Source organism: Cyprinus carpio, chromosome A2 (assembly GCF_018340385.1).
Source record: "Cyprinus carpio isolate SPL01 chromosome A2, ASM1834038v1, whole genome shotgun sequence".
NCBI classification, from domain to species: domain Eukaryota; kingdom Metazoa; phylum Chordata; class Actinopteri; order Cypriniformes; family Cyprinidae; genus Cyprinus; species Cyprinus carpio.
Window position 1 is genome coordinate 14,917,609 of NC_056573.1, and position 27,639 is coordinate 14,945,247.

General features: G+C 36.4%; 1 protein-coding gene across 2 annotated transcripts in view; it reads left to right on the top strand.

Annotated features, from left to right (window-relative positions):
* Positions 1–24,844, top strand: part of LOC109103291 (V-type proton ATPase subunit H-like) — a 31,944-nt gene extending 7,100 nt beyond the window's left edge. Inside the window, exons 6-13 of one of the 2 annotated variants that reach the window (XM_042774690.1) lie at positions 3,655–3,708; positions 4,717–4,814; positions 5,361–5,553; positions 12,262–12,440; positions 12,523–12,648; positions 16,183–16,284; positions 17,688–17,801; positions 24,481–24,844. In XM_042774690.1, the coding sequence (XP_042630624.1) occupies positions 3,655–3,708; positions 4,717–4,814; positions 5,361–5,553; positions 12,262–12,440; positions 12,523–12,648; positions 16,183–16,284; positions 17,688–17,801; positions 24,481–24,547 (933 nt within the window). In that variant the 3' untranslated portion in view covers positions 24,548–24,844. The remainder of the gene's footprint in view (positions 1–3,654; positions 3,709–4,716; positions 4,815–5,360; positions 5,554–12,261; positions 12,441–12,522; positions 12,649–16,182; positions 16,285–17,687; positions 17,802–24,480) is intronic. The other variant, XM_042774691.1, reaches the window with a different exon arrangement.
* The last annotated feature ends 2,795 nt before the right edge of the window (positions 24,845–27,639 follow it).

The window sequence follows — 27,639 nt, forward strand, 5'->3', positions numbered from 1 at the left end:
GATTAAGAGAATCACTCAGGGTGCAGTGGTGCTAAGTGTATTGGGTTGAGTCATTTATAACCAGCACATGGGAACCAGGGGTCAACCTTACTTGTCGTTGTACCAACTTTTTTGTAAAAAAAAAAAACTCTGATGTGCCGGTTCAGCATGGTATTGTAGAGTGTTTTTTTTGTGTTACTTGCCTAGGAGAACTGGGGAAACACCATCTTGAATTATGTTTTTGTCTCTGTTTCTTTTATTTTATGCTCCATAATACCTCTTTGGTGTAGATGTGCATGATATACTTACGTCGAGCCAAGCCTGTCAGTGCACCAGGCGGGACGTTATAAAGTAGCAAGAGATAAAAGCTCTTTTCTATGTATATCTGAGTTTTGTCCTAATCAGTCGCAGCAAAGGGCAGGACGTTTTGTCAGTCGCATAGATCCTATATTTACACTATTGCCTCCTACAGTGAAATTTTAGTCAAATTTTGCTCCTCACAGCTGTACATTAAGCATCAAATATCTTCTAATTGGCTGTGATTGTGTCACATAACAGTTTAGTATGTTTAGAGAACGTACTGTGTGGACAGAAAAATTGCTTGTCGTTTCACGTTACACCTGGTTAGTACACAGTATGTGTGTGAGTGTGCGTGTTTGTTTGGATTTTAATGTATTCTTAACACCAATTTTGATAACTTTCAAATATGTTTTGTGTTGTTTCACAAGCCTGAACCGGAATCCATTTAAATCAGAGTGCAAATATGTGTTATGGGCATGATTGAAGATAGTTGTAATGAACCTCCTTTTACATGCAGCACTGATAACAGGAAAAGTGTTTCGGTTATTTCAGAGATCTGAAGACTGTGTCAACATTTTAGAATCTTGTTTTTTACTCATAAGCATCTTTAACGGTGGAGACGGTGTGACATGTCCCCACCACATTTTTTAGTTTTTAGATTATTTTTAGACACTTTTTTTTTTTTTTTTTTTTTTTTTTTAGATTTAATCCCCACCATCAAAGCTACAGTTGATTACCTTTCAATGCAAAAAATGTGTCCCCACTCCTGATATACACAACCGTTCAAAAGATTTGGATCTTAAAGGGATACTCCACCCCAAAATAAAAATTTTGTCTTTAATCACTTACCCCCATGTTGTTCCAAACCCGTAAATCTCTGTTCGTCATCGGAACACAATTTAAGATATTTTGGATGAAAACCGGGAGGCCTGCGACTGTCCCATAGACTGCCAAGTAAATAACAGTGTCAAGGTCCATAAAAGGTATGAAAGTCGTCGTCAGAATACTCCATCTGCCATCAGACGTGCAATCTGGGTTAAATGAAGCGCGGATGATACAGAAGAGCATACGCAGCATACGGAGATATGAAGAGACACAGAGGAGACTGTTGACAAAGGAATTGTTGAATAAAGTCATTATTTTTTCTTTTCTTCGCTTAGAAAAAGTGTTCCCGTCGCTTCATATAACCCAGATTGCACGTCGGATGGCAGATGGAGTATTCTGAAGATGACTTTCATATCTTTTATGGACCTTGACACTGTTATTTACTTGGCTGTCTATGGGACAGTCGCATGCCTCCCGGTTTTCATCCAAAATATCTTAAATTGTGTTCCGATGAGGAATGGAGCTTTTACGGGTTTGGATCGACATGGGGGTAAGTGATTAATGACAAAATATTTATTTCAGGGTGGAGTATCCCTTTAAGATTACTTTTTAATGATTTTTTAAAAAGTATCTTATTCTTACCAGAGTGTAATAATTATTAATCACTGTTCTCTAATTAAAGATATTTTAAAATGTAACTTATTCCTCTGATGGCAAATCTGAAATTTCAGCTGTCTTTACTCCAGTTTTCAGTGTCGCATGAGCCTTCAGAAATCATTCTAATATGCTGATTTGGTGCTGAAGTAACATGTCTTCTTATTATAAATGTTGGAAACAGTTATGCTGCTTAATATTTATGTAGAAACCATTATAATTGCCATTGTAATTTCCACTTTGATGAAAGAAAGTTCAACCGAACAGCATTTATTTGAAATATAATGTTTTTAAGTAAAAGTCAAGCTGCGTTATTACTGTAATTCTGAGATGACAACACGTGACATTCTACTCTGAGCTGTCCACCGAGGATGAATCTGCGGTGGTCAGGTGGTACAGCACTCATGTGGTCCAAGTCAAAACATTCCCAGTTTGCAAGTTGTAATGAAGAGTTCTGCGAGCACGTGAATGCATTGGTATTGATATTGTTGCCATAGAAATGCATAATTCAGAGTCCAAGGGCTTGGAACAGCTCAGAGTAGAACATCAACTCAGAATTGCGGTAATTACGACATGGAGTGAACGCAGCTTCAGTCAAAGTTTTTTTAAAGTCTTACTGACCCCAAACTTTTGAACAGTAGTGTACCTCCACTGAAGTACAGATTTAATTTTGGTTTAATAAATAGAAGTGTGTATACAATTAATTTTTGGGGGGTTCATAGAAATCAAAGCCATATTTGTGATTTAATCACTGAAAACATCCCTCTTTTGTGTACTGACACATTCAGTGTTTTTCAATTGCTTTCATTAGAAAATGGCTTTAGAGAACAGTTTTGAGCTTAGTGGAAAGACACAGTGATATTCTTCAGGAGGGTGTATAACCTTGAGATAGAGTACTGCATTAGATTTTTTTATTTAATGCCAAAGTGAAAAGAGAGAACAAAAACATGACTTAGAAGGTTTGTATTAAAAAAGCTGTATAAATAGTTTGTTATTCTTCAGTAGATGTGATGAATAAGATGGTTTACATTTACTTTCGGTTAGATGAAACAATCTTTATTCTGCTTATATGAGCTTATTAAAAAATTCTGAATGAATGACATCTAATGAAAAATCTTCAAAATGAATGAAAGATCTTTTGATGCATTATAAAAACTTTACTCCGTTTATTATTTATAAAGTCCATACTAGTTGTGTTATTATGACTATCAGAGATAAGCAGTGCTTTGGTCCTCTGCTGATGAGAACAATTTTTTTTTTTCATACAGTGGTTTCTGGCTTTTAGTGAATGCATATACTTACAGATCACGTGATAAAGTCCAGCTTTCATTTTCACTTCCCCTACAAACCACCTTACAGTAATAGGATGTTACATTTTGCATGCAATTTCATATTTTAGCCCTAGGGCCCTCTGAATTAATGAATGTTGAAAATCCTAAATAGAAGACCTCTCAAAGCTGTTCATGTTTATTAGACCACTCAGTCCACTCCATAAATTTGTTTCATTATAGCTGAGCTGCAATGACTGTGAATAAACTTTTTTTAATGAATGAGGAAAAAATGCTGTCTTTTCTAAGCTGGAAATGACTATAAATACCAGTTTAATTATGTTGGGGTTTTAATTTTAGATGCCAGTTGCAAAAGTGTTGACTTTCGTGTCTTTACATCGAAATTGTGACTTAGCTCTTGTGACATGCTTAAGCATTTAATTTTGCAGTGCAGCTGAGACTGAAATAAATTCAGGGCCACTCTCCCACAGAATTTTAGACGGTTGCCTGTCATGAACAAGCCGTCCAATTATTGTCCAATAATACCACTCTTGTTCCCTCCAACAAGAGGCCCAAAATCACCGTTTTTTTTTTTCTTTCTATCTATCTTTTTTTTTTTTTTTGTTAGAAACTACATGGTACAGGTGCTGAACCTGGAACAGGGACCATCTCCCCCAGTGAAGTGAGTATGTCACAGATGAAGGAGGTGGATGTGCAACTGTGTGAATTAGCCTCCAGCACCTTTCAGAGGCCGAGATCTTTACCCTTCTCTTGTTTGGGATGCGGCACACGCTGTTTCTCGCTTACTGCCTTTTTTTCTTCCATTCATATCCACTGTGAATTTGTTCACTTTTTCCTACAGCTGCACCTCTCTAATACAACACTTATTTGTCAATCTATAAGCATTTTTACAAAGATTCTTTCCTCTCTTGCCAGTGGCTGTGGTCATATTTTTTTTTAAGAAACAAGACTTGATAGATTGAAAGGACCACTAGAAGGCTTTAGTCTTGCACTATAGCAGTAGTCATCTTTCTTTTTTTTGTGCTTTTTAAAGTTCATTTGAAAATATTTTTTTCCCCCTTTCATCATGTGTTGCAAGTCAAAATCTGCTGGCGCAATGCAAGCGGGCACAAATCTGAACTCAATTTCCTCTCATGGCTCTTAAGACGTCTCCACTTTGCTATATTTCATGACCTGTCTCCCTGTCTCTTCTATTCTCTGGACCACTCTGCTTTTATGCATATGGTGCTGATCTACAGCATCATCTTCCCCGGTTAATGACTGAGTCTGTTCACTCTTCTCAGCCACATCTCTTCTAACATCTTTCTATGATTCACTCACTCTGTCTAGGTTTCAAGGCTGCTGCTTTCTCTCTGCTGCATTGTGGAACTGTCTCTTTGATCCAGCATGTTGCCCAAAAGGCATTTTTTTAAAAGTCAGAACCATACTGCACGTGCATAAGTGAATGCAGAATTACAGAGAGTGTAAATGCTGCTTGAGCAGCCTAGTTTCATGGTGTTCCTTTGCTAGAACCCGAAAAGGATGGGCTTGTTATTTCACGCATCCATTTCCCTGCTTATCTGAACTGTTTTGTTCTTCCTGTTCTGATCGTGTTGTCCTTTTGTGTTTGTGTGCATGCTAATCTCTGCGTGTTTCGTGTATGTGTATTTTTTTCTTCTGACCCTCACAGAGCTCCCAGTATGTTCAGTGCGTTGCTGGTTGCCTGCAGCTGATGCTAAGAGTGAATGAATACAGATTCGCCTGGGTGGAGGCTGATGGAGTGAACTGGTAATACTCACTTTCACACTAATATGATTTTCAAAATCTGTAACCAGTTATCTGGAATTTTCATAGAAAAGGTATAAAAATTGATTGGTCAAAAGGAACCTCTACCCTGTAACCTGTAACGCAATTATTATTTTATTTTATTGTTGGTTTTGTCTTTTTTTTTTTTTGGAGAGTAGAGCACACAATTAACAGTGTGCTCTACTCACGCCCCTTTTATGCTCCTTGTAGAACAAGAAAGCATGCTCTCTCATTGTCCTAAGCAGGTTTTAGCCCTGTGATCATAACAGTTCTTTTGTTTGCTAGTGTACAGACAGAGAAAAAGACAGGATAATGAAGATAATTTTCTTTTTCTTGCCTCTCAAGTAAAATTTCTTTCATATAATGGTCTCATTATACATCACAAAAATGTGGGCTCTCATTTTCCCCTCATCTCACCCATCAAACCATCAGGTTTAACTTTATGAAGAGCATCCTCTCAGCACACCATTAGGGGTGAGATGCCCTACCATTTACTTACTTCGACTGTTCTGTCTGTGCATCTTTCAGCATCACGGCAGTGTTGAGTAATAAGTGTGGCTTCCAGCTGCAGTATCAGATGATCTTCTGTGTGTGGCTCCTGGCATTCAGCCCGCAACTCTGCGAACAGCTGCGGCGCTACAACGTGGTACCGGCACTCTCCGACATCCTCCAAGAGTCTGTCAAAGAGAAGGTCACTCGCATAATCCTGGCTGCTTTCAGGGTATGTGTCATGTGTCTGCTTCAAACTGCATTCCCAGTCTCCTTTCCTGACTTTATGAATGGACCTGAATTCAGTAGTGACTGTCAAATTTTCTTTTTAAAATCAGCCTTCAGCATAAAAAAAAAAAGCATTAAGCGATTGTAGGACCAAAAAAAAAAATCGGTGATTGACTCAGCTGCAGTAAACTAATAGGTTATTTCACGCTGAAGCCACTCCTGATTCAGATGCACACTCCTGCCTGCTCTCCATTACAGTGAAATCACAGAATAATTTGGAACCAAATATGCCACTGTAACCTGGTTTCAAAAATCTGAGACCACTAGCTAAAATGCTTCTTTTATGCTTTTTTCTAAATTAATAAAATTTTATTAGATTTTTTTGATGAATTCCTAAAGTGCCCCTATTATGGATTATAAAATGTTTATATTTTGGTCAAAAAACACTTACATTGTCTTATAATATGCATTTATTTTTACCGTATTTGCTCAACAACTCCCAAACGATTCGCTCAATGATTATTTTTTCCAAACCCCTCCTTTGCGTGACGCTTATCTGTGGTGTTTGGTCTGATGTCCTACGGCTGCACAATTAATCGATTTTCTAATCACACTTACAATTATGGGTGCCACAATTACGTAATCGTTCAAAGCGGCAATTAATCGGTCAAAGTCCACTTATGTTATTCTGCGTGCTTAAGATGCGTTTTTTTCCCCCCTTTCTACATGTTATCTTAAGGGTTTTTCCCATTATTTTAATTTTAGTTTTAGAATAACATTATAATACCATTCAGATTTTTACTTTTTTATAATTTAAAGAAGAAACCAGCCCGATGTATTTTTGGCATTTGAGGCTTAATACTATAGAAAAGCACAAAGTTTTTTAGTTAGAGTGTTTTCATCTTGTTAATTTTCATATAAAAATACGGCATGCAGTTGCCATCAAGCAATGGTATTAACGTCAAGCTAATAGCATGGTTGTCAGCATAAAAGGTATAATTGCTGCGTTTTGCGGTGCAAATTTAGTTTGAGATGAAAATAACAGTACGTTTTCATCAGTTATTTACCTACAAATCGATGCTTTTCTTACAGAATTCTGCTCATTTGAAATCGGATACAGATGAAGTAGCACTGTATTACATTTGTTTGAATGCATTATTGAGAGAGCGATTGCGTGTGAATAAGTGTTGTATTACTTGTTTAAATCATGCTTTCAGATGAATATATATATATCTAGAAGGAACAAACAAATTCCTTGAACTATAACTTCCCGCTCATGTTCATTACCGTCATCATAGCCTTCTGATTTGAGTGATCCTTCTCTATCTAGCTAGCTAAATTTGTTTAACATGGGAATTCTTGCTAAATATGCAGTTATATTACAGGCTGTTGGCATGAATTGTACTCGTGATGGAGCGGTAGCACTCTTGGAGCGAATGAAAACATGATGCTCTGACTTTAAAAAAAATTGTTCCTCGTTCCAATCAAAATCACATCACTCCGCTTACATACTCTGATTATGAGTAACTGTTGCTGTCATGACAGATCTATTTCAGAACCAGCTGCTATTAAAATAATCTGGCTGCGGGTGCAGGTTTATTTACAGGTTGAAATTAGATTTTGAATTCCAGATTTCCAGTGAGGTCTCAGACTTGTCAACCCCACTGAACATCTACTGATGAACAATGCAGTTTTAATTGGTTTATTTTAAAAAATGGTCTTTAGAGCAAGATTTGAACCGTGACCTCTCGTACTTGAAACGTGAAACATTTTTCAATGCCACACCATATTAAGACACTTAAGAGAAATACACTTAACCCCAATCATGTACAAGGCACCACTGCTGCAATTAGAGTGCTTTAAGGAAATGGATTACAAAGCATCTGTTAAATGAAGATAAGTAAAGGCATCATTTAAACATAAAAATACTTAATGAGTGATCATTACGTCTAATGGCAGACTATTTATCTGACTTTTTTTTTTTTTTTTTTTTTTTGGTGTACAAATAATGAATGAAACAGTGCATGTGCTGAATCCATTACAGATGGACGGGTGTGTCTGTTTTCTCACTTTTTTCAGATCAGGGCTTCACTCAACAGAAGGTGTCCTCTTCAAAGTCCATTAGCAGATCACTCACTCTTTTATTCTGAAAGGATTTCATTTGCCCAGAGCTTTCATGATGAATATACTAAGAACCCTATTATTACCTTATTAAGGTTGCAGATTGACAAAAGCGCTCATTTTAATCTCTTCCACACTCTCGCGTCATCGCCCATTCAGTGCTTGGTTTTTAGAGACTAGAAACGGGAAAAAAAACTTGTCACCCCCACATTGCCCTTCCTGCTCATGTTGATCATTTGAATTAGGATATAGTGCTAGACCGAATGTAGTCCTGAGGCATTTTATCTTCCGTTGGGCTTATTACTTCTCCACCGCTGGCACATATTTGTTTAATACATAACCGAGGCACAAAAACAGGCTGCTTGTTACTCTGATTCTGCATTTTATTTTCCTGCACATGCCGTTCATAGTGCATGCTACATTTAATCTTCAAATTAGCCCTGAAAGCTGGGCTCTGTTGTTGGCATTAGAGTTGTGTGATGATGAATTCATTGTCCATGTCGCTGACAGTATTGAATTTGAGTGCAGCGCTTCATTCATCTCACCTGCTGAAGAGCTTATTAAGTCGTCCTTACCAGGTATTCTCTCTCTGTGCACGTCCATGATTGCATGGCTTCCAATTTGCAGCTATTAGTGGATCTGCCTCTGCACATTTGCCATTATTTTTGTTTCACATTTCAACGCTCTTCCCCACTGTTATATATAGTATTGCCTAAAGCAATACTTCAATTTAATTCAGTTCAGTTTTATTTATAAAGCACATTTAAAATCAACCTTAGTTGGCCAAAGTGCTGTTCAAAAAGTGAAGAATAATAAATAAATAAATAAATAAAAGCAAGAAAGCACACACACATTACAAAGAATTAAAAGCACAAGGGGAAAATTTTTTTATTTTTAACATTGATTTGAATTCAGCAGTTCTGACAGGTAATGGCAGGTTATCTATATATCTGTCTGTCTGTCTGTCTTTGTCGTTCTATCTGACATTCTGTTGAGCTATCTAGCATTCCATTTAGCTGTCTATCATTCTATCATTGTACAGTATCTAACACTGTCGTTCTGTTGCTCTGTCATTTTCCAATTCTCAATCCGAGTCTTTTTTTTCACAAGTTCATTTACTCTCGTGCAAATGAACCAAGCTTACTGCTCATTCATCAATGTCTTATTTCCACTGAATGGGAAAGCAGTGTGTAAGTATGCATAGATGCAGAATGTCACAGAGGAAGGTGCAGGACAGCACTGTGCTAACAATCCATCATCTTGTTAACTAGAGCTCTACATTGGGCTAATCAGTTTTCTGACCTGTTCAACATGATTAATTATGTGTTGCAAAACAAGCATTATATGGCCTGAAATTGTGTTACAAATGTATAAAGGAGAATTCGTCTCTTGTGACAGAGAATCTGTACATGGTATTGAGTGCATCTGGAATAGGATCCGATAAAGGATATGACTTACTGTATATACATGGCAATGAGAATGAGAATAGGTATGAAGCCTTTGTCTGAAATGGAGATGTGTGTCCGGACTGCAAAAAAAAATGTGTTTGCAGCAGGACTGCCAATACTAAGACCTGTCAAAACTGCTTTACAGCAGTCCGCACTGAAACAATGAAAACATTAGGCTGCTGCAAATTAAAATGCCAGCACTGTTCATCGCCTCATTCATTCAGAATGCATTACTATTCTAATTCAACACTGCAGCTATCACTCCATTAGGAGTCTGTCACTTCCTCTTAATATGAACTCTTTCTTTGCAAGCTTACTTACTTCTCTTTTAAATCTTTGCTGTCCTTCATTCGTGCAACAGCATGACATCCTTCATGCTGGACAGCTGAGTGATCACTGACTCTAATTTTTTTTTTTTCAATTTTGTTAGGGGCTTTATTGTATAATAATGTCACAATCTGCTGATTAAAAGCCGCTGGGAGGCAATGAGAAGCCTAATAATTGCTTTGTTTCTACCTCACTAGCTTCAAATTGAAGTATCTCAGTAACAGTGATTCAGGACCATTCAAAATTAGATCTGGGGCTGGATTCACGAAACATTCTCAAGAAGAAATTTCTTCTTAACTGGCATTTGTATCATATTTTCAAACTTAAAAACATTGTGTTCTAGCTACATATAATACATAGTAGGACTATTAATAGTGATGTGCACAAGTTTTCTGAAGTGGAACACCAATGACTGATAATGTAAACCATGATCAGTCATGATTATGTGTGACGCGACTTTTTACTAAATTCCATATTCAGTAACAACTCTTTAAAAAAGCGAGTCAGATATGGAGTTTTTCATTTTGGCCTGTAAATATGATATAATCTTTGGCAGTATTCAGCGCAGTCACTACTTGCTTGAGAGTTTGTCTTCTTAGGCTGCTTAAGTGGAATGAAATTTATGTACCACCTTGAATCTATCATCGTTTGATGACTACCGCTAGTATCTAGAAGAACAACTTAAGAGGAATGTTAAAGTAATGACAGAAAGGCCATGTTTTTCAAGTCTTGTAAGTGAGTTTTCAAAGAGCAACACCTAATTTTAGTACAGCTAAGAGCAAAGAGTTTTAAAAAGGAAGTCATTGCTAATGTTAGCATTTCCTGCCAAATGAGCCATGTCCATTAAGACTAATGAATTCTGAGAAATAAAAGCACTCTTATTCAAATACGCCATGTTAATTTCCACTTCAAGTCACATTGCTCAGTGGTGAGGTTCAGTTTTTGGTTGTCGAAAGGGGCAGTGTCAAACGGGTTCTGGTAAAACATTGCAGACACGTATGTGGTTGCACAAAGCTTTTCTGCTCATTTTTTAAAAGTAGAAACTCTCTCTGAATGCATATTTAAAGCACTGACTTTCTCTCTACATCAGTCTCAATTAGAGATGCACCAATGCTAAATTACTCAGCCGATACTAATGGACGATTATTCATAATTATGCAGATAGTTTAATTTTCTTAAGGAACAAAAAAAAATCTCTCCCAACTAATGCTGTACACACTATACAGGGAACCCTTTCATTTGGTACATGATATTAGAGGTTAAAATTAACAACAAAACTTTATTCAATGCTGTTTATTTTCAGATATAATAAATCACATTCAAATAAAACATTTGTATACAACACAACTGCACTAATATTTTTCCTAAATTGTCTTCATGACATATTAATTCAAACATACATATATAATTAGCAGTAAATAAGCCCCCTCTAGTGTTTTTATAGCTAACTAACAGACATGAACACTGGATAACTGGAAAAGTTTTCTAAGGGAAGTCGTGGCCTAGTGCTTGACTCCTAACCCTAAGGTTGTGGGTTCGAGTCTCAGACCGACAATAACACTACTGAGGTGCCCTTGAGCAAGGCACCGAACCCCCAACTGCTCCCCGGGTGCCGCAGCATAAATGCCTGCCCACTGCTCTGGGTGTGTGTTCACAGTGTGTGTTCACTGCTGTGTGTGTGCACTTTGGATGGGTTAAATGCAAAGCGCGAATTCTGAGTATGGGTCACCATACTTGGCTGTATGTCACGTCACTAAGGTAAATCGTTTTGTTCTCAAACTGTTTTATATGAAGTCTTTCTTTCGGTTGAAACATGGCTGTATGTCACGTCACTTATGTAATTTTTTTTGTCTGTACTGTATCTTTCAGCACCTTCTGATCTTCATTTTTGTTGATTTCATGCTATAACTTGTGTTAAACTGGAGGAGACTAGTGCTCCATGCTGCCACTTAAACTGAAGTGGCTACACTGATCTGTCACTCCACATTTAAGAGAGTGAAAACAGCATTTCTTTCTTTCGTTGATAAAAGGGATACCCGTGATAAAAGGGATAGAATTTGAGAGCTGAGACTTTGTTTCTTATTAGAAGCAACAAAACACAAAGCTCTTTGCAATTATTGGATGAGAGGTGTATCACAAAAAAATGTTTGGTGGTGGGTGTTCGTGGGGTTGATTGGGTTAAGTGTTATCGGTGTTGAATTTGTTGGTTATTATTGCTTTAACTTCGACTGCTCTAAATGAGACTCAATGTTGCTGTTGCTGTCTGGCATGTTTTTGCACCCTTTTGATTGACAAGAAATAATCGGCCATAATCATTGGCTGTTTCTAAACAAATAATGCTATTATCTAGTTTTAATTATTATAATTGTTATTTATTCCAATGCTGTGCAGTATCTCTCTTTCTGGGAAATAGTCTTGAATTTACTGAATCATTTGACTGCAGAAGCCAAGGACAGATCTTTAAGGTCCAAACAAGCTATTCAACCATTGTTGATTAAGAATGCAAAAGTTCTTCAATGTCATCTTTTGTTTTGATTTTGACTATATGTTGTTCTTTATTGCTAAACACCATGGTAACAGGTTTTCTACCTTCAAATGAAATCTGATGAAAGAAAATGTTTATCATTTAAATATGTGAAATGAATGAAAGTTTTTAAAAATGTTTAAAAATGAAGTGAATGTTTAAATCTGATTACTTTTTGTTCTAGAAATCAGAATCAGGTTTTTTTCAGTACCTTTAGTATCCACTTGTTATCCTCTTGAATAATTTCCACGATAACAAAGTTAAAATGTTTCATGTTTGGTCATTGATGTAGAACCTGCTGGAGAAGTCCGCTGAGAGAGAGACCCGTCAGGAGTATGCTCTTGCCATGATCCAGTGCAAAGTGCTCAAACAGCTGGAGAACCTGGACCAGCAGAAATATGATGATGAGGACATCACTGATGACATCAAGTTCCTCCTGGAAAAACTGGGAGAGAGCGTTCAGGATCTCAGGTAAAGCCCACATACTCTCTCAACATGTTTTCAACATTTTTTACCTCTCACATTTCTACTGCTTTCCTTCTTCCTCTTGCAGTTCTTTTGATGAGTACAGCTCTGAGCTGAAGTCTGGCCGTCTGGAGTGGAGTCCAGTGCACAAATCTGAGAAGTTCTGGAGAGAAAACGCTGTTCGCCTGAACGAGAAGAACTATGAGCTGCTGAAGTAAGACGCGTCTGGTGTTAGTATTTGGGCTGAACAGTGAGTTGCTGTATAACTTGCTGCAGTGTCAACCAGTAGATAGTAACACTTTAAAATTTAACATTATTCTCAAATGTGCTATAACTAGAAATAAAAGAAGGAGAGATCATTTGCTCTGCATGCTCCCTTTTGGCATTTACAGCGATCTGTCACAGTCAAACCGCACTGTAGAATGTCAAAACGTTTATTAATGTCAAAAATTTATTCTCTGAATTTTATAATAAAATCGACAGAATGTGAGATTGAGATTTTATCAAAAATAATAAAACTAACGACATCGGTTGTATAAAGATTGTGAACAAGTGGCAAATCATAATTTACAGTTGTAGAGATTAATTTTATGATTTGTTTAACTGATTGAGTTTTTAGTTTTTGACAGGAAAATAAACTTAAAAATAACCAGATCTTGTCGTCCTGTTAAAGAAGCACATTTACTTGAAGCACAAACTTGTTTAAGATATTCAGACTTGTTTTCAAGAATATATATTGAAAGACAAAGCAGAAATCTCACTAAATGTTGTCAATTTATGGTTTAAGAAAAACCTGTTTGCCAGTTTACCCCAAGAAAACTTCAAGATACAGTGGCTGCAAAAAGTATTTGTGTGCTTGATTTCTTTATTTTCCTTTTTGTTCCCCCATTATTTCTGTCGATCTCTCTTAATAAAAAAGTAGCAAAGCCCATAAATAAAAAAGAAAGAAAAAAGATAATTAATATTGTAATGTGCAGGGTTTCCACGCATCCTGGAAAACTGAAAACACATGGAAAATGAGAGAAAATGTTAAATGTCCTGGAAAATCTTGTTGCTGTCCTGGAAAATTATTATTTAAAAAATGTAAATATGTTTTAATTTAGCCAAGAATAAACAGTTTACCACTGGCCCGAAACAATTAATATTAATAGTAGAAAATGTTCGACCAGACGTAAATCAGAACCAGCCTGTTTTTGTTCTGTTTTATTTGAGCCGATCTCTGTTCTGGACTTGCACACAAACTGTATTGAAAGCATTTTACAAAATGTAACTTGTGTGGAAATATTACAAAGTCACATTAACAAAGAATGAAAAATCAAGATTGGTGCATCAATACTGACTTTTGAACACTGATGTGTTTTCTAACGTTCTGTCTAGTGGTCGTCTTTAAGAGAAGTATTTTGAATGACGCCATTTAGTTTTGTGATGAATGTTTGTAGTAAAGTAGAAAGCAACTTTGTTAACATTAATTCAGTAACTTGTAAAATAATAATTTTAATTATTATCAAAAGTAGTCTAGAACCCTGATGCAGCTGCTTTAAAACATACATGCTGTGTGAATTGATATTATACACACGTGTGAATAGTCATAATGAGTGTTTTCAGTTCTCCCTGCTTTTAGAATAAAAAGATGTTATCAGGGGTCAAGTGTTCTGAGAGAAACTGAATGATTTTTGCAGTATTAAGCAAATGGTTAAATTACTGTTTTTACACAAGTTGTTTTTACTGTCTGAATCACATTGTGTGGTTGTGTGCATGTTCCTCTCCTCCCTTTCTGGTGAAGGTCGCACAAGTTGAAACCAAAGCCGAGTATCAGCGGTCGAAACTCTCGTTTTCATTGTCTCTCAGTAGTTTAATCATGCATCAGCTTGACCCTTTTGACAGCCCTGTTTAAATCCTAATCTACTCATCTCATTGCTCTCATCACCACCCTCTCCACAATCAGCACAAGGCTCCATTTCAGCCCTCAGCAATTTGTGTTTTACTTCAGTTCGTCTCTCTTTTTTCCCTCCATCTTTTGTTCTCAGTGTGCAGGTGATTTGTAGCGCTTGAACTCTCTCTTTCTCTCTCTCTCTCTCTCTCTCTCTCTCTCTCTCTCCATTCTGCACGATTGTTATAATTTCACGCTTTCATGCATTTTGAGCAGAAATTATATTTCCCAGAACAACAAGCTTCTTGCTCACTGCAAAATAAATAATTTTCTGAAGCAGTATTTTTGTTGAAAATATCTCAACATCCACGAAAAAAATAACCTGAGAATTTATTAAGATATGTTATTAAATTAATCAAATGTGACTATAAAACATTTATAATGTTAAAAAAATAGGTTTCAAATAAATGCTATTCTTTTGAACTTTTTATTCATTAACGAAAATTGACAAACATATCATGTTTCCACAAATATTGTAAAGAAGCACATCTGTTTTCAGCATTGATAATAATAAGAAATATTGCTTGAGCACCAAATCAGCATATAAGGCTGCATTTACACTGCAGGTCTTGATGCCCAAATCCGATTTTCTGACTATATCCGATTTTTTTGACGACCCGCTTACATCATCTTTTAAAAGTGACCCGTATCCGATTTTGCATTTACACTATACACTGCTGAAACTACCAAACGTAGACGTTCTGACCCGGAAAAGGAAGTAAAACAGCACGAAATACAATGGATGCAGATGCAAATAAAATTATACAGTGTTTTGCTTTCCATAATATATTGAAAAGTCAACAAAAAAAAAAAAATCAGCAAAACAATGGTCTCGTACGGCGGAGAAAAAAGCGCTTAAACCGTGCCTCCCCATATCTCGTGAAATGTCTTCAAACTTATTTATTTCTGTAACAATCCTGCATTTTTGCCTGCACTGTCTCTTCACCCCAAAGACTTAAAAGACATGAAACCTCCGCATTGCTCCACTGTGTGTATCCTTCGTCCTCTATCACGCCTATAATAAGTCATGTGATCTCAGTTGGTGGTGTTCCACCTGAGTTGACGTCACTTTTTTAATGACGTACGACTCGCATTTACTGGGGAATATCCGATTTTGTCTGCTTACATGGCACACGCAAATGCACGTATCCGATTCATATCCGATTTATTACCACATATGAATGAGGCCTGAATCCGATTCTGAGAAAATCGGAATCCATGCGGTTTTTTCCTGCTTACACGTTCACCGGTCATATCCGATCTGTGCCACATGAGAGGAAAAAATCGGAATTGGGTCACTTGAACCATGCAGTGTAAATGGGGCCTTGTGAAGATTTCTGTAGGATCATGTGTATTCTGAAAAGGATCAGGTATTTTAAATTGTAATATTTCACAATATTATGTTTTTAGTGTATTTTTGATCACATAAATGTAGCCTTGGCAAGCATATGAGTTCTTTCAAAAACATTTAAAAATCTTACTGAGCCCAAACATTTTTGGGGACCACTGTATATTTTCTGAAAACAAGCCATTTTTCTTTTCTATTAAATGTATTGTATTGTATTTGGTTGATGATTAAATCTTTTTACTGGAAAACAAGATGAAAATACTGTTCTGGGAAACATTTGTTTGTCATATTTTTTTCTTACTGACCTAACAGAACCTTTAATATTTTTCTGGACTGTGGTAGACATCACATCTTTCAGCTGTACAGTACCCCGGGATATATTTGCTCAGCGTGGGTTTAGTATTGCCCTGGAGGTGTTACTGATTGCTTTTAGGGACCTGAAATGATTGTGTGTTTGTGCTTCCTGCCAGGATACTGACCAGGTTGTTGGAAGTGTCAGATGACCCTCAGGTTATTGCCGTTGCAGCTCACGATGTGGGGGAATACGTGAGACATTACCCTCGTGGCAAGAGGTGAGCGAGCGTCCTTCATCCTTCATCCATAAATGACCATGTTTTCCACATATTCTGTAGCTCTGTGATTATAGTGCTGAAAATCGCCCAGGTTAAAGTTAATACCATCTATGGCAACTGCTTGCATGCGATGATATCAGTGTCAATTTACACTTACATCACTTCAAAGAGAGCAGCATACTAAGTCATCCAGGCTGACCTATTGCAAGATATTGCCCAAGCTTGCCATTTATATTGTCGGCACATAGCATTCATAATCGGCCAATCAGTTTTAGACTTAAGAACGTTATGTATAGTTTTCCTCTAAAAGTAGAGTGATCCGCCACTCGTGTCCAACTCCGCTGTGAGTGGCTAATACCTTCTCTTATCCAGACCATCCTCCCCCTGAGGTTAGCCTCTCAGAACACAGCACAATCTCACTTTCCTCTTCAAAACACCCACATTGTTCAAAGAAACTACGCTGAATCTATAGGGACTCGTTAGTCTCATCAGCCCTGGTTCGAACCCTGTAATTAGACCACTCCAGAACAAATTAGCTTCTGCAGGTGAACAGTTGTCCAAAAGAATTGCACTCATTTGCGATAAGTGCCTAGATATTACTTTTGTGATCTCTAAGCAGTGATCTATCTGTCTTTCTATCTATCGATCTATCCGTCGTTATGATGTTCTGTCTATTTATTCTGTCTATCTATCATTCTGTCAATCTGTCAAATTAATCTATAGTACAGATCCCTCAGTTGGTCCTCCAGTGGGAACATAATGGTTTTGTCAATAATATTTCTTACAGAAGGCAACATTTTTCTATCGTGAACATTTCAGATCAAATTCAAAATGACTTAAATGGAAAATAGTAAGTGTCATTTAGCAGTTCTTAGAAAGCACTGTGTTAGATAAACATGAGCTCTTTTGGAGTCTTTCTCAAAGCATCAACGAGAGTCTGATTAAAACCTGGAACCTGATAAAAATGCAGCTCAGTATTTGTGGATGCTTTAATAACAGCTCTTCTTTTTCGATTTATTTTTATTTAAAAAGGATTCATTTGTTGGCATTGCCCTCTGAATATTTCCAGCTGCATCAACGAACCAAATCAAAATTGATTGTAAAATTGAACATTGTGTGGTGTAACTAATATGATTTTAATGTGCTTTAAAAAAAAAAAAAAAAAAAATCAATAAAAATTAATGAAAAATTATAATAACTATTTTTTTATAAAATTGGTAATTTATTAATTGTTCATTTCAATTTATTTATTTACATACAACATTCTTAAAAGGGTACATTAGATCCTTACATGATAGTGGCAAGTTTTGCAAGAATTGAAAAGCATAGAGGCCCTGTGTTATTACCCACCTTGCAGAACATAATAATCTTGAACTGCATCTCTCTGCTTCTCTGTCCTTTAGGGTGATCGAACAGCTGGGAGGTAAACAACTAGTGATGAACCACATGCATCATGAAGACCAGCTTGTCCGCTATAATGCCCTGCTGGCTGTTCAGAAGCTCATGGTGCATAACTGGTACGTTTAACTTCATATGCATTAATGAATCTAAAATTTATGTTCAGCATTTATTTATTACTATTTATTATAGGTTATTATTATTTGTTACTTTTATTAATTTATTTACAGGATATTTACACAAAATTTTAATCTCTTTAACCTAACATCTCGACATCTTCACAGAAATTCTGGTTGTTGTATTTATTCCTCAAGCCCAAGTGTTTGTGCCTGACGCAGCATTGCCCCTCAGTAGTGTCCTGGAATAGAGTTTTCTCCTAATCTCTCTTTGCCACAAAGTAATAATTTTCTCACTTCAGCATTGCATAATATAATGAATTATTCAGTGGACCATTGTGTCTTTTCAAAACCCAGGGCACAAAATAAGTGGGAAAAACATGATTATCTTCTCCATGCATGTTCGATGTGTTTGTCAGAGCGGCAAACTGTTGAATCAAGGCCGGCGAGGCACTGGCTCAGGTTCAGATAGAACAAACACATCCTAACCCTAGTAACTTATTACTGTGTCTGCATTCATCCTTAGAAGCTTCAGATTACTCGTTCAACAGTGATGATAAACCTCAAAGGCCCTGGAACACAACATGCGTATTTAAAGCACAATAGACATGTACTGGGGTACATTCAGTGGTGTCAAGAAGAGCAATTGTTGGCTGTCAGCGTTTCATTACAGTGGCTTTAAATCAGCCTTCAAATTGAAATCTTAGTGCCAAATTGAGCAGAATACAAGTCGCTTTAAATGCTGCCTGAGTGGTATAGATCACTCCTGCATTGGGAGAATGCAGTAACACAAAGTATTTTAGAATAATTCATCTTTATCATCGGCCACATTGCAGGAGAAATAAATTTACAGAGGCCAGTGCGCCAATGCTCAGGGAAGAATTTATATCCAAGTATTTATACTGTGAACCCAGACAGAGGGTTATGTGTATATATATATATATATATATATATATATATATATATATATATATATATATATATATATATATATATATATATATATATATATATATATATATATATATATATATATATATATATATAACCCTCTGTCTGGGTATATATATAGGTACGTGATCGTCTGAACAGCTCTTTCATTTCCTTGCTTAGAAACAGTTCTGTCTGCTAATTCTGGCTCAGTGTATCATGCCAATTATTAGCCATTAGCTAAATGGGTCACATGTAATTTTAAGGATTAATTGTGCATAATTTTGATGCAGTTTGACGCAAAGCTTAGCTTGTCACCACCAAAAAGAAAGCAAAAAAGCAAGCAGAACAGTAAGTTTTGATTGTTCTCAGTAATAATATAATGGTTGCTTCTGGATTTCAAGTTTCTCAGATACAGACCCAGAGTTAAAAGGGGACTATAAAAAATTGCCAATTGCGCTGAAGAGGCAGAGAGTTCATGTATTATATGAAGATCTGAAGGGATACGAAGGCCAACTCTTATTTGTATTCTAAATTGGAGGAGGAAATTACAGGGGGTGTAATAGCTGGATGATTGAGGTAAGATTTGGTGAGCGTGGTTTCCAAGGTGCTCTCAAGAAGAGCCATACAAGAATGGCCTTTCACTGCCTCTTCTCAAACACCATCTTTGCAATCTAGTTGCATCCACAAATGCCATTTCATCTTGCTGTACTCTTCTCATGAGATTTTTATACCTGAGGGATGTCTTCTGTTATCATGGTTTTGAGATGATGTTCTAATAGAGAAACATCTCGTTTCCATGGCATTTTTTGCATAACACATTGTCTTCATGCTTTTTTGTATAAAGATAATAAAAGGGTCTTTTTCTTTTTTTTAGTTTTTTGTGTAGAGCTTTTTTTTTTAGTTGGATCTGGAAAACAAAAAAAGCATGTGTGCATAGTAGTTTATTTTCCCCTTGAGAGATGTGGTGCTGCTACCACACTATGGCTGTCGCTTTTTCCCGTTTTCACTCCATAGAGACTGTTTGGTGTCATAGCAACAGCCGGAGGAGAAGATGTTTTAGGTGGCACAGTTCTAGATGGCCGACTTTGCACACTGTTAGCTTATTGTATCTGTACCATCTGGGTTAACCCCTGGAGGTGTGCCGCTGTGTGTGTGCAGAAATTCAGCCAGCGGCTCCACAGTCTGGAGTTGTTGGATGACACAGTGTTTAATCAATTTTTTTATATATATATATATATATATATATATATATATATATATATATATATATATGTATATATATGTATATATGTATATATATATGTTTGTTTTGCACAAGCCTTTACGCACTTAAGGATTTCATCTGTGGTCTTTCTAATGCAGCTTAGCGTGAAATCTCTTAGGTGTGCTTCGCTGTTATGAAACTAAATTTTATTTGGAAATGAAGTCCTGGTCGGAATAACAGAAAAATTATTAAGCAAGAGTTCACTGCAAAGTCAAAGATGATCACACCTTTGCTGTGTTATATGTGTCATATCTTTATTACAGAAATAATTCACGCAGTGAATGTGAAAAGTTTTTAAGAGAAATTGCTTAAACATCCAAGCGTAAGACATTTATATATTATTTTATAACAGACACACACAGATAGATATATAGATTAGAAATTTAAAGGACAATGGACATCCAAATTCAACACATTATATTGCAACAATATGTCTCGTGACGTGCCACGAGAATTCAGCATTACCATTTCTTGAACTCAGGAACTCTTAAATTGGATAATTCTAGAAGCAGTCCACTCCACAGAGTTATAGAACATTAATTTCAAGCCTCTTAAGGTCCTTGCACACTGAGAGCGAAATTTTTTATGTATTTTTTTTAATTCTTCATCCTAAAAATTTGTCACGCAAAGAAACCTTGCACACTTAGTCTGATGCATATTAATTAGTCTGTTGCGAAAAAATTAGCAAAACAATAAAAAAGGGAGTCTTAAAGCAGTGAGGATGATTTTGTTGTCCCCTATCTTCATAAAAAGAGAAAAAGAAAGAGGAAATATCGGGTCCATCCAATCCTGAGATTGCATAGAGCAGAAGGAGAATTCCACTGCAGGATTATCCCGAGTGATTCAAAGTTTACTTCAGTGCTTTTTATTTTTTAAATGCATGGTGTTGTTGATGCCTGGTAGCCACAGCAAAGTTGTCTCTTTCTTTTCAGCTTTCAAAATGAGCCACAGCTCTTCAAACACAAGGTCGCCATGGGTCATAGTCATATTAGCACAGGTTGAATGAATAAGGCCACAGACATCAAGCATCCCATAAGCCATACTTAGAGGATGAGTTTGCCGTCTCTCGCTGTATATGCGGGATGAATGAGGATGAAAACTCTCCTTTGGCAGGTTTGCTAACTTTTCTTGCTGTTAGTTATAAGACCTTGACATTGAAAAAAAAAAAATGAAGGAATCAGTTCAAGGTGTCAGTGAAGAAGTTAAGAGTCTGTTGAAGTCATCACGCTGACACCGTGACCCTCACATACATCTTGTGGTTTCGGTCGATTGCAAGTTTGACAGAAAATTGAATGCAAAGTGCAGGTGATTGAGCCCAGTGGAGACTTAGCTACAGTCTGATTGTTGTCTTTGTCCGGTTTGTTCTGGAGGACTGGGATTGTGTTCAATGCCATTCAGTCTAAAATTCTGAGACCACACTGAAAATGTGTGATACAAAGTTATTTTAAACCTGGGAAAACCTACTAAATTATACCTCAGACATGACTCGTAGTGCTTTTTAGTAGGAAATGATTTAGTAAGATTCATTTGCAAGGTAATGTGTTTCTCTGCATACCCATTTTAGACTAGCACTAAAATTTCTACATTTTTTATTCATAAGATGAGGGCCTTTAAAAGAAGACCTTTATGAAAGTTTTCATAGAGCATTTTAATATATGAATGTCATCTACTGCTGATCTTTATATTAGCTTGAAGCTTTACTTCAATTAGCACAAAGCAGGGCAACTAATCTGACATTAATATTCAATGTACCACAGACAGTCCACAGACAGACCTCATGGTACTATGTAAACGGTTAACTCAGCTTCTTTCTAAAGCAAAGCTCTATCATTTTATGAATATATGGTTCCTAAATTCAACATTAAATAATCAGATTTAGGGCTATATTCTCTACAACTGGTATTCACAATTTTTTTTTAACAGCCAAACCCCTGACATCAAATTTTCTTGAAGTACCCCCTGAGATTTTAAGTTAAACATATTTATACATTTATGAATATTAATGTATCTTTAAATCCTTCCTTTTCAAACATTTAAACCCTCTAGCTTTTATTTTGGTGAAAAACTGCAGGGATACTCTGTTAACCTGACAACAGGTTTATTAATATTTCTCGTTGCACATCTGGTATAATGCTGAAAACTTGTATCCACAAAAAATGTTGGAAATGAGGCAAATGTGAAAATAAAGTGATGCATGGTGTGTTCCCAAATGTATTATAAGTGACCTGCAGAGATAGAGCTCAGCATTTACTGGGAACCAAAAAGCTGAAAACATGAGCTGCTTGTGTGTAAATGAACACAGTGCCGTGCTTCACTCATGCAGTGCATCAGACTAAACCACAGCCTTTTGAGATTTCAATTTTATTTTAATTCGTTATGCAACCCGGTTTTTTTTTCACGTACCCCTGCAGTTCTGCTTGGAAAACCCTGCTCTGCAGTTACTTAAATCTCCATAACAAACCCTTAATGCCATGCATATCTTGTCTTGCGAGCTAACTGTGAACATTAGCTCAATTAATATATAAATTGGCAGTCAAGCTGTTATTAATCCTCATATTTTATGCTGTTTTATCTCTTTTGCTGGATCCCCAATGAATCAGCTCTCTGTGATTCTCTCCTTCCATCTCACTGCAGATGTACAGCGCGCTGCTTATCTGCTTTGTTTCCATGCAAATATCAGCTGATGTGCTGAAGTCAATCCCAGTAGATGTTTGACAAGCTGCCAGAAATGACAATTAATGAATGACAGCTGTGACTAATGTAGTCAGTTTGCCCATAAAGGAAGAGAAGACCTGAACTCACATAGTTGTCTCTCGGATGACTTCAGAGCGTATTCTCTACTACAGCAGTTTTTAAATCCAGGGTCGCAACCCTCGGGTAGGTCGTGAGACTTAAAAAATGGGTTGCCAGGATGATTTAAGGAAAATGTATACATGTATGTATCAAAGTTCAAGACTCCGGGAAGAAGAAAATGGCAAACGGCAAACAGCAAACGTAACTTTAATAACAAAAAGAACACCAAAATGATAGTAAGCAGCAGCCGCCTCACGGCAGACACCAGTACGTCTCTGTTTGCACTCTGGAGAGCATCTAAGGTTTCTAATTACAACGTGTTCTTGCAGCATTGAACATTGTAGCCAATCACAGACGTATCTGTTGATTTATTCAATGCAATAGCCAATCAGATGTTTCAGTTAGTCAGAATCCACTCACCACTCAAAACGCCAGAGTTCTTGTTCAGTCCTGAAGTTAATCGTCTCATTATAACAAACAATGTGTAGACACGATGTAAATAAAAGATTTATTGTGCAGTGTACAGAGATTCATTGATTATAATGGCTTTTTCTGAAATCGCGATCAACTAAAATAAGTGACACCTCCGTAATTATTAAGGGAGCGCTCTTTGCGCACTGTCTTGGGTGTAATCCATTCAGAATTTGAATAAAAGTTTTGTTTTTCATGCTGCTAAGGAGACCAACGTGGGAAAAATGCTTCAAAGTTTCACGAGTGATATCAGCATATAATTGAGGGATTCCTTTTTGAAATTACAATAATTGACAGTGATAATCATAAGAATGGACTAGACAAACTAGGATGTAAAAATAGATCATTTCCCTAATTACAGAAGCACCCTCAGTGATTGATTCTAGAACAGAGAGCATCCTTCCAGAGCTTATATCTCTCTCTATATATATAATAGGTGTTGCATCAGTTTAAAAAGAAAAAAATAGGGTCGCTCTTAAAGAAGTTTGAAAACCACTGCTCTACTAAATGAATTTCTTGACAGTTCACAGGTTGTAAATGTTGATTTTCAGCAAATGTGGTAATTGCTTTCTTGGATACTGTTTGTTCTGACATGAATGATGCGAGATATGAGGCATATATTGTGTATCATTTCTCAATTGTGTGCTCCTTCATAAGCTGTGCAATCTTATCTGAAGCACCTGTGGCCTGAAGTAAAGCACGCCACTTTAAAAAGGTCAGAGTTAAGGAGAAACTGTAATGAGGTTTGACATAAAGACAGGAAACGCTGACAGCTTTGGCTGGACATCAAGATGGTGGACACTTTGAAAGGATTTAAATGACAGATAGCATTTCCCAGCAGTTGAGAAACCACAGGTGCCATTCAGAATTAACTCTCTGTGGTAAAAATGGCATTTTCAGTAATCAAAGAGGAAGGAATCGAACCTCATGAAGATTATTCTGGAAGGCAGGTTGAATTGAATGTAGTTAGATTGGAGAAACAGCTGGGTTGTAGCTGTTGGAAAATGCTGTGATCAAACTTGCGTGTCTTTTGTAATCACCTCTTTTCGCCCACATGATATATATATTTTTCTCACTGAGCTTAAAGTGGCGGCTCAAAAACCTGCTATTTTACTTCCATAAAGGCTTAAGGAATATGTGGAAATACAAAGAGGTGCATAGGTGCTCAAAAAAATTAACCGGCATAATCATTCTATGGTCTTTTTTTTCTTTTTTTTTCAGGGAATACCTGGGGAAGCAGTTGCAGTCCACCGAGCAGTCGACTCCAGCTGTGGCTGCACGAAGCTGAACTGCTCCTGTGCTTGTGTGAGCCAGTGTGTTTGATCCCGTGTCCTTGGTGTGAATGTAAATCTGTGCTATATAGAATGAACATGTTAAACAAAAGCAGAATTGATGTATTGAACCCTAAATTTAAGATTTGCTTCTTCTTTATTGTGCTTTATGTCGTTGTGTAAAGTTGTGTGTCCTTATAATAAAATCACATAAAGTGATCGGAACAGTTCACAGAGTAATATTAAATGTTATTTATGTCTTCAGTGTAAAACAATGAGTATGCATTCCAATAAAGACTCTACCATGACAAATATTTCTGTTGAAATGTCCATTTTTTCATTCATATATTTTTTAAACATCAGTTTTTGTGGTCAAGTTTTAAGGTGGTAAGGTGTCAGGTGTGTGTGTGTGTATGTGTGTGTAATATATATATATATACATATATATATATATATATGTAATATATATATATATATATATATATATATATATATATATATATATATATATATAATATGTATGGTTATCTCTGATAGATTAATAGATAGAGAAAGAGTCATTTTATTTTATTTCAAATTTGTTTACTTAGAATGGATGGGGAAATTATCTGAAGTTTTTTTGCACTTCATCCCAGGAGCTTATAGAAACACAGATTAATTTTCTGTCATGCTCAAATATCAGATTCATATGATAATCCTTCAATATCAGAAGTCCCTGGACCATATAATTTCTTTCAGTGTAATAACCAGTATAACCACCTTCAAGTCAGAATTTTATTTTCTGTTTTACAATGTTTTGCTTGTGAAAGGGCTCAAAAACAGATACTAAACCGCTATTTCAAACTATATATATATATATATATATATATATATATATATATATATATATATATATATATATATATATATATATATATATATATATATATATATATATATATATATATTTTTTTTTTTTTTTTTTTTTTTTTTTAATCATAGACAGTGCTCTAAGGGAATATGTTTTTAACCTTTAGGAGAACTTTGTCTTTTGACATGATGAATGTCTCTTCATAGTCAAGAAAATGAAGTGTCTTATAACAACACTATGAACCTCAGATCTTGAAATATGATTTCATATTTTCTTGTTAAAGGGCTTATAGTTCTTCATATTTCCCACCTTCTTTCTGGTGACGAATGCCAGACTTCTTTAGTTGATCTGCCCCTAATTTTGAGTGCAATACCCACAATCAAGATCCAGTTAACAACCATTGCACAGACCCAAGTCTCCACCTTTTTCAATAGCCATTACACTCAATTGTATGGATGTACCTTATTTTTTATTTTTATTTATTTATTTTAGAAAACTACTGTAAATTACTTACAGTACATTGTATGGTCAAAAACAGCTTAAACATTCTTTAAAATTTCTCCTCCTGTGTTCCACAGAAGAAAGTCATACAGGTTTGGAGCAGCATTTTTTGCAGCGTCTCCCATCTGACAGCGTTCTAAAAATGTCACTGTAGTTAAATTTAAAGAGTTTAAAAATCTCTACATTCCACTGCCCTGCTTCTTGCATTTTAAAAAATGTGTTTGCATGAATGGACCAAAACTTTATATTCCTCATGTTGTCAGCTTCTTGAATATTTCCGATTAGATTCATGTATTTCATTTCATGTCACAATGGGCCTTTTCACACCTTTTATGATAAGGTGTCACACCTGTGTCATTCGTAAACACAAACCAATTTGCAGCATTTCCTGTGCATCCCATTTTTTAAATAACCTCCCAGAACCTTTTCCATACACGACCGGGCAGAGCATCAGACGAGAGCAGATGCATCCACTGGGTATTTTGTGTTGAGTCGCCCCCTCTTCTCTCTCTCTCTAAATGGAAAACAAGCTGTAGCAGTAGCACTATCAGTTAGCAAATAGCCTGGTACTCTGTGTGCTTTGTGGGTGTCCAGATAGAGATAACCTTCGAAGCCTATTACCACCACACTATCTGACAGATCCACAGCACATATTATCAACTCATTCGGGAGGTCGAGGGTCATTTGAATTCTAATAGGGTCATCTTAGGCTCTGTGAAACAAGGTTGTTAGTGGCATTATCAGATGCCTGATTCAACATTATTGGGAACTTGTTTTTTTCTTTCACATCTCCATCCTATTCAGATGCCACTTTTGTGTCAAGAACGAATTGACTCACATCTATGATCCCACATCTCAGCAGCACTATATGGCGTGCCAGTGCTTGTATGACACTTCCCACACTGAGTGGCTCCTTTAAGTATTGTGTGACTCAGACATCTTTTTGCCATAATCAATTATGATTTTTTGTAAGGGCTCTTGGAGGCATGTCGCTTTGAGAACTCTTCGCCAATGGCTTTTGTGAAGTCTTTTTCACACTGCATGTAGCTTTTCCAAGGTCTGTTTTTATAAACAGCCTCTTTTAGTGACACTGATTTAATTTTCTAGCAAGGACAAAACTTTTAATTGACTCAGACTTGGTATATTTATGTTTCAACAACAATCTCCAATGCTTGCTTACAGCTGCATGTTGCAGTCGAATGTTTGCAGCAGTGGCTTACTGAGCTGCTCACTGAGGTTGTCAGTTCAAGATGTGGCTTTGTAATACAGGCGAAATATTATTGACTAACTTTATTGACCGGATTTGTCCGCTCTTGTTGACATGGGTCAAAGATTGCCTGTTTCCATGATTACAATTAAAATAGGAGCAACTCAGACAGCATTTAAGAGTAATTTCCCCATCATCTTGATAGCAGATGGACTTCGACAGCAAGATTTATTGTGGCATTTGTTGTTTTCAAAGTTTGCAGATCTACCTTTGTGTGTGACTAGAAGCTGAATCTCATCCGAACACTTTAATGACATTAATTGAATACATAATAGTATCATGTGTGTTGTTAAGCATAATGAAGTACTTTCAGTGAATCATTTTTGTGAATGATGTAAATGTGCACAGATGGCTGCACTGTCTTTAGATATTGGATCACATTTATACCGCTTTGTTACAATCAGTCTGCGATTGAATCCATTTGACATTTTGCAGCCGTAAGCTCTCCTTCTCCAATGAACCTTTCACTAACAACAGGAGTTCATATTCTG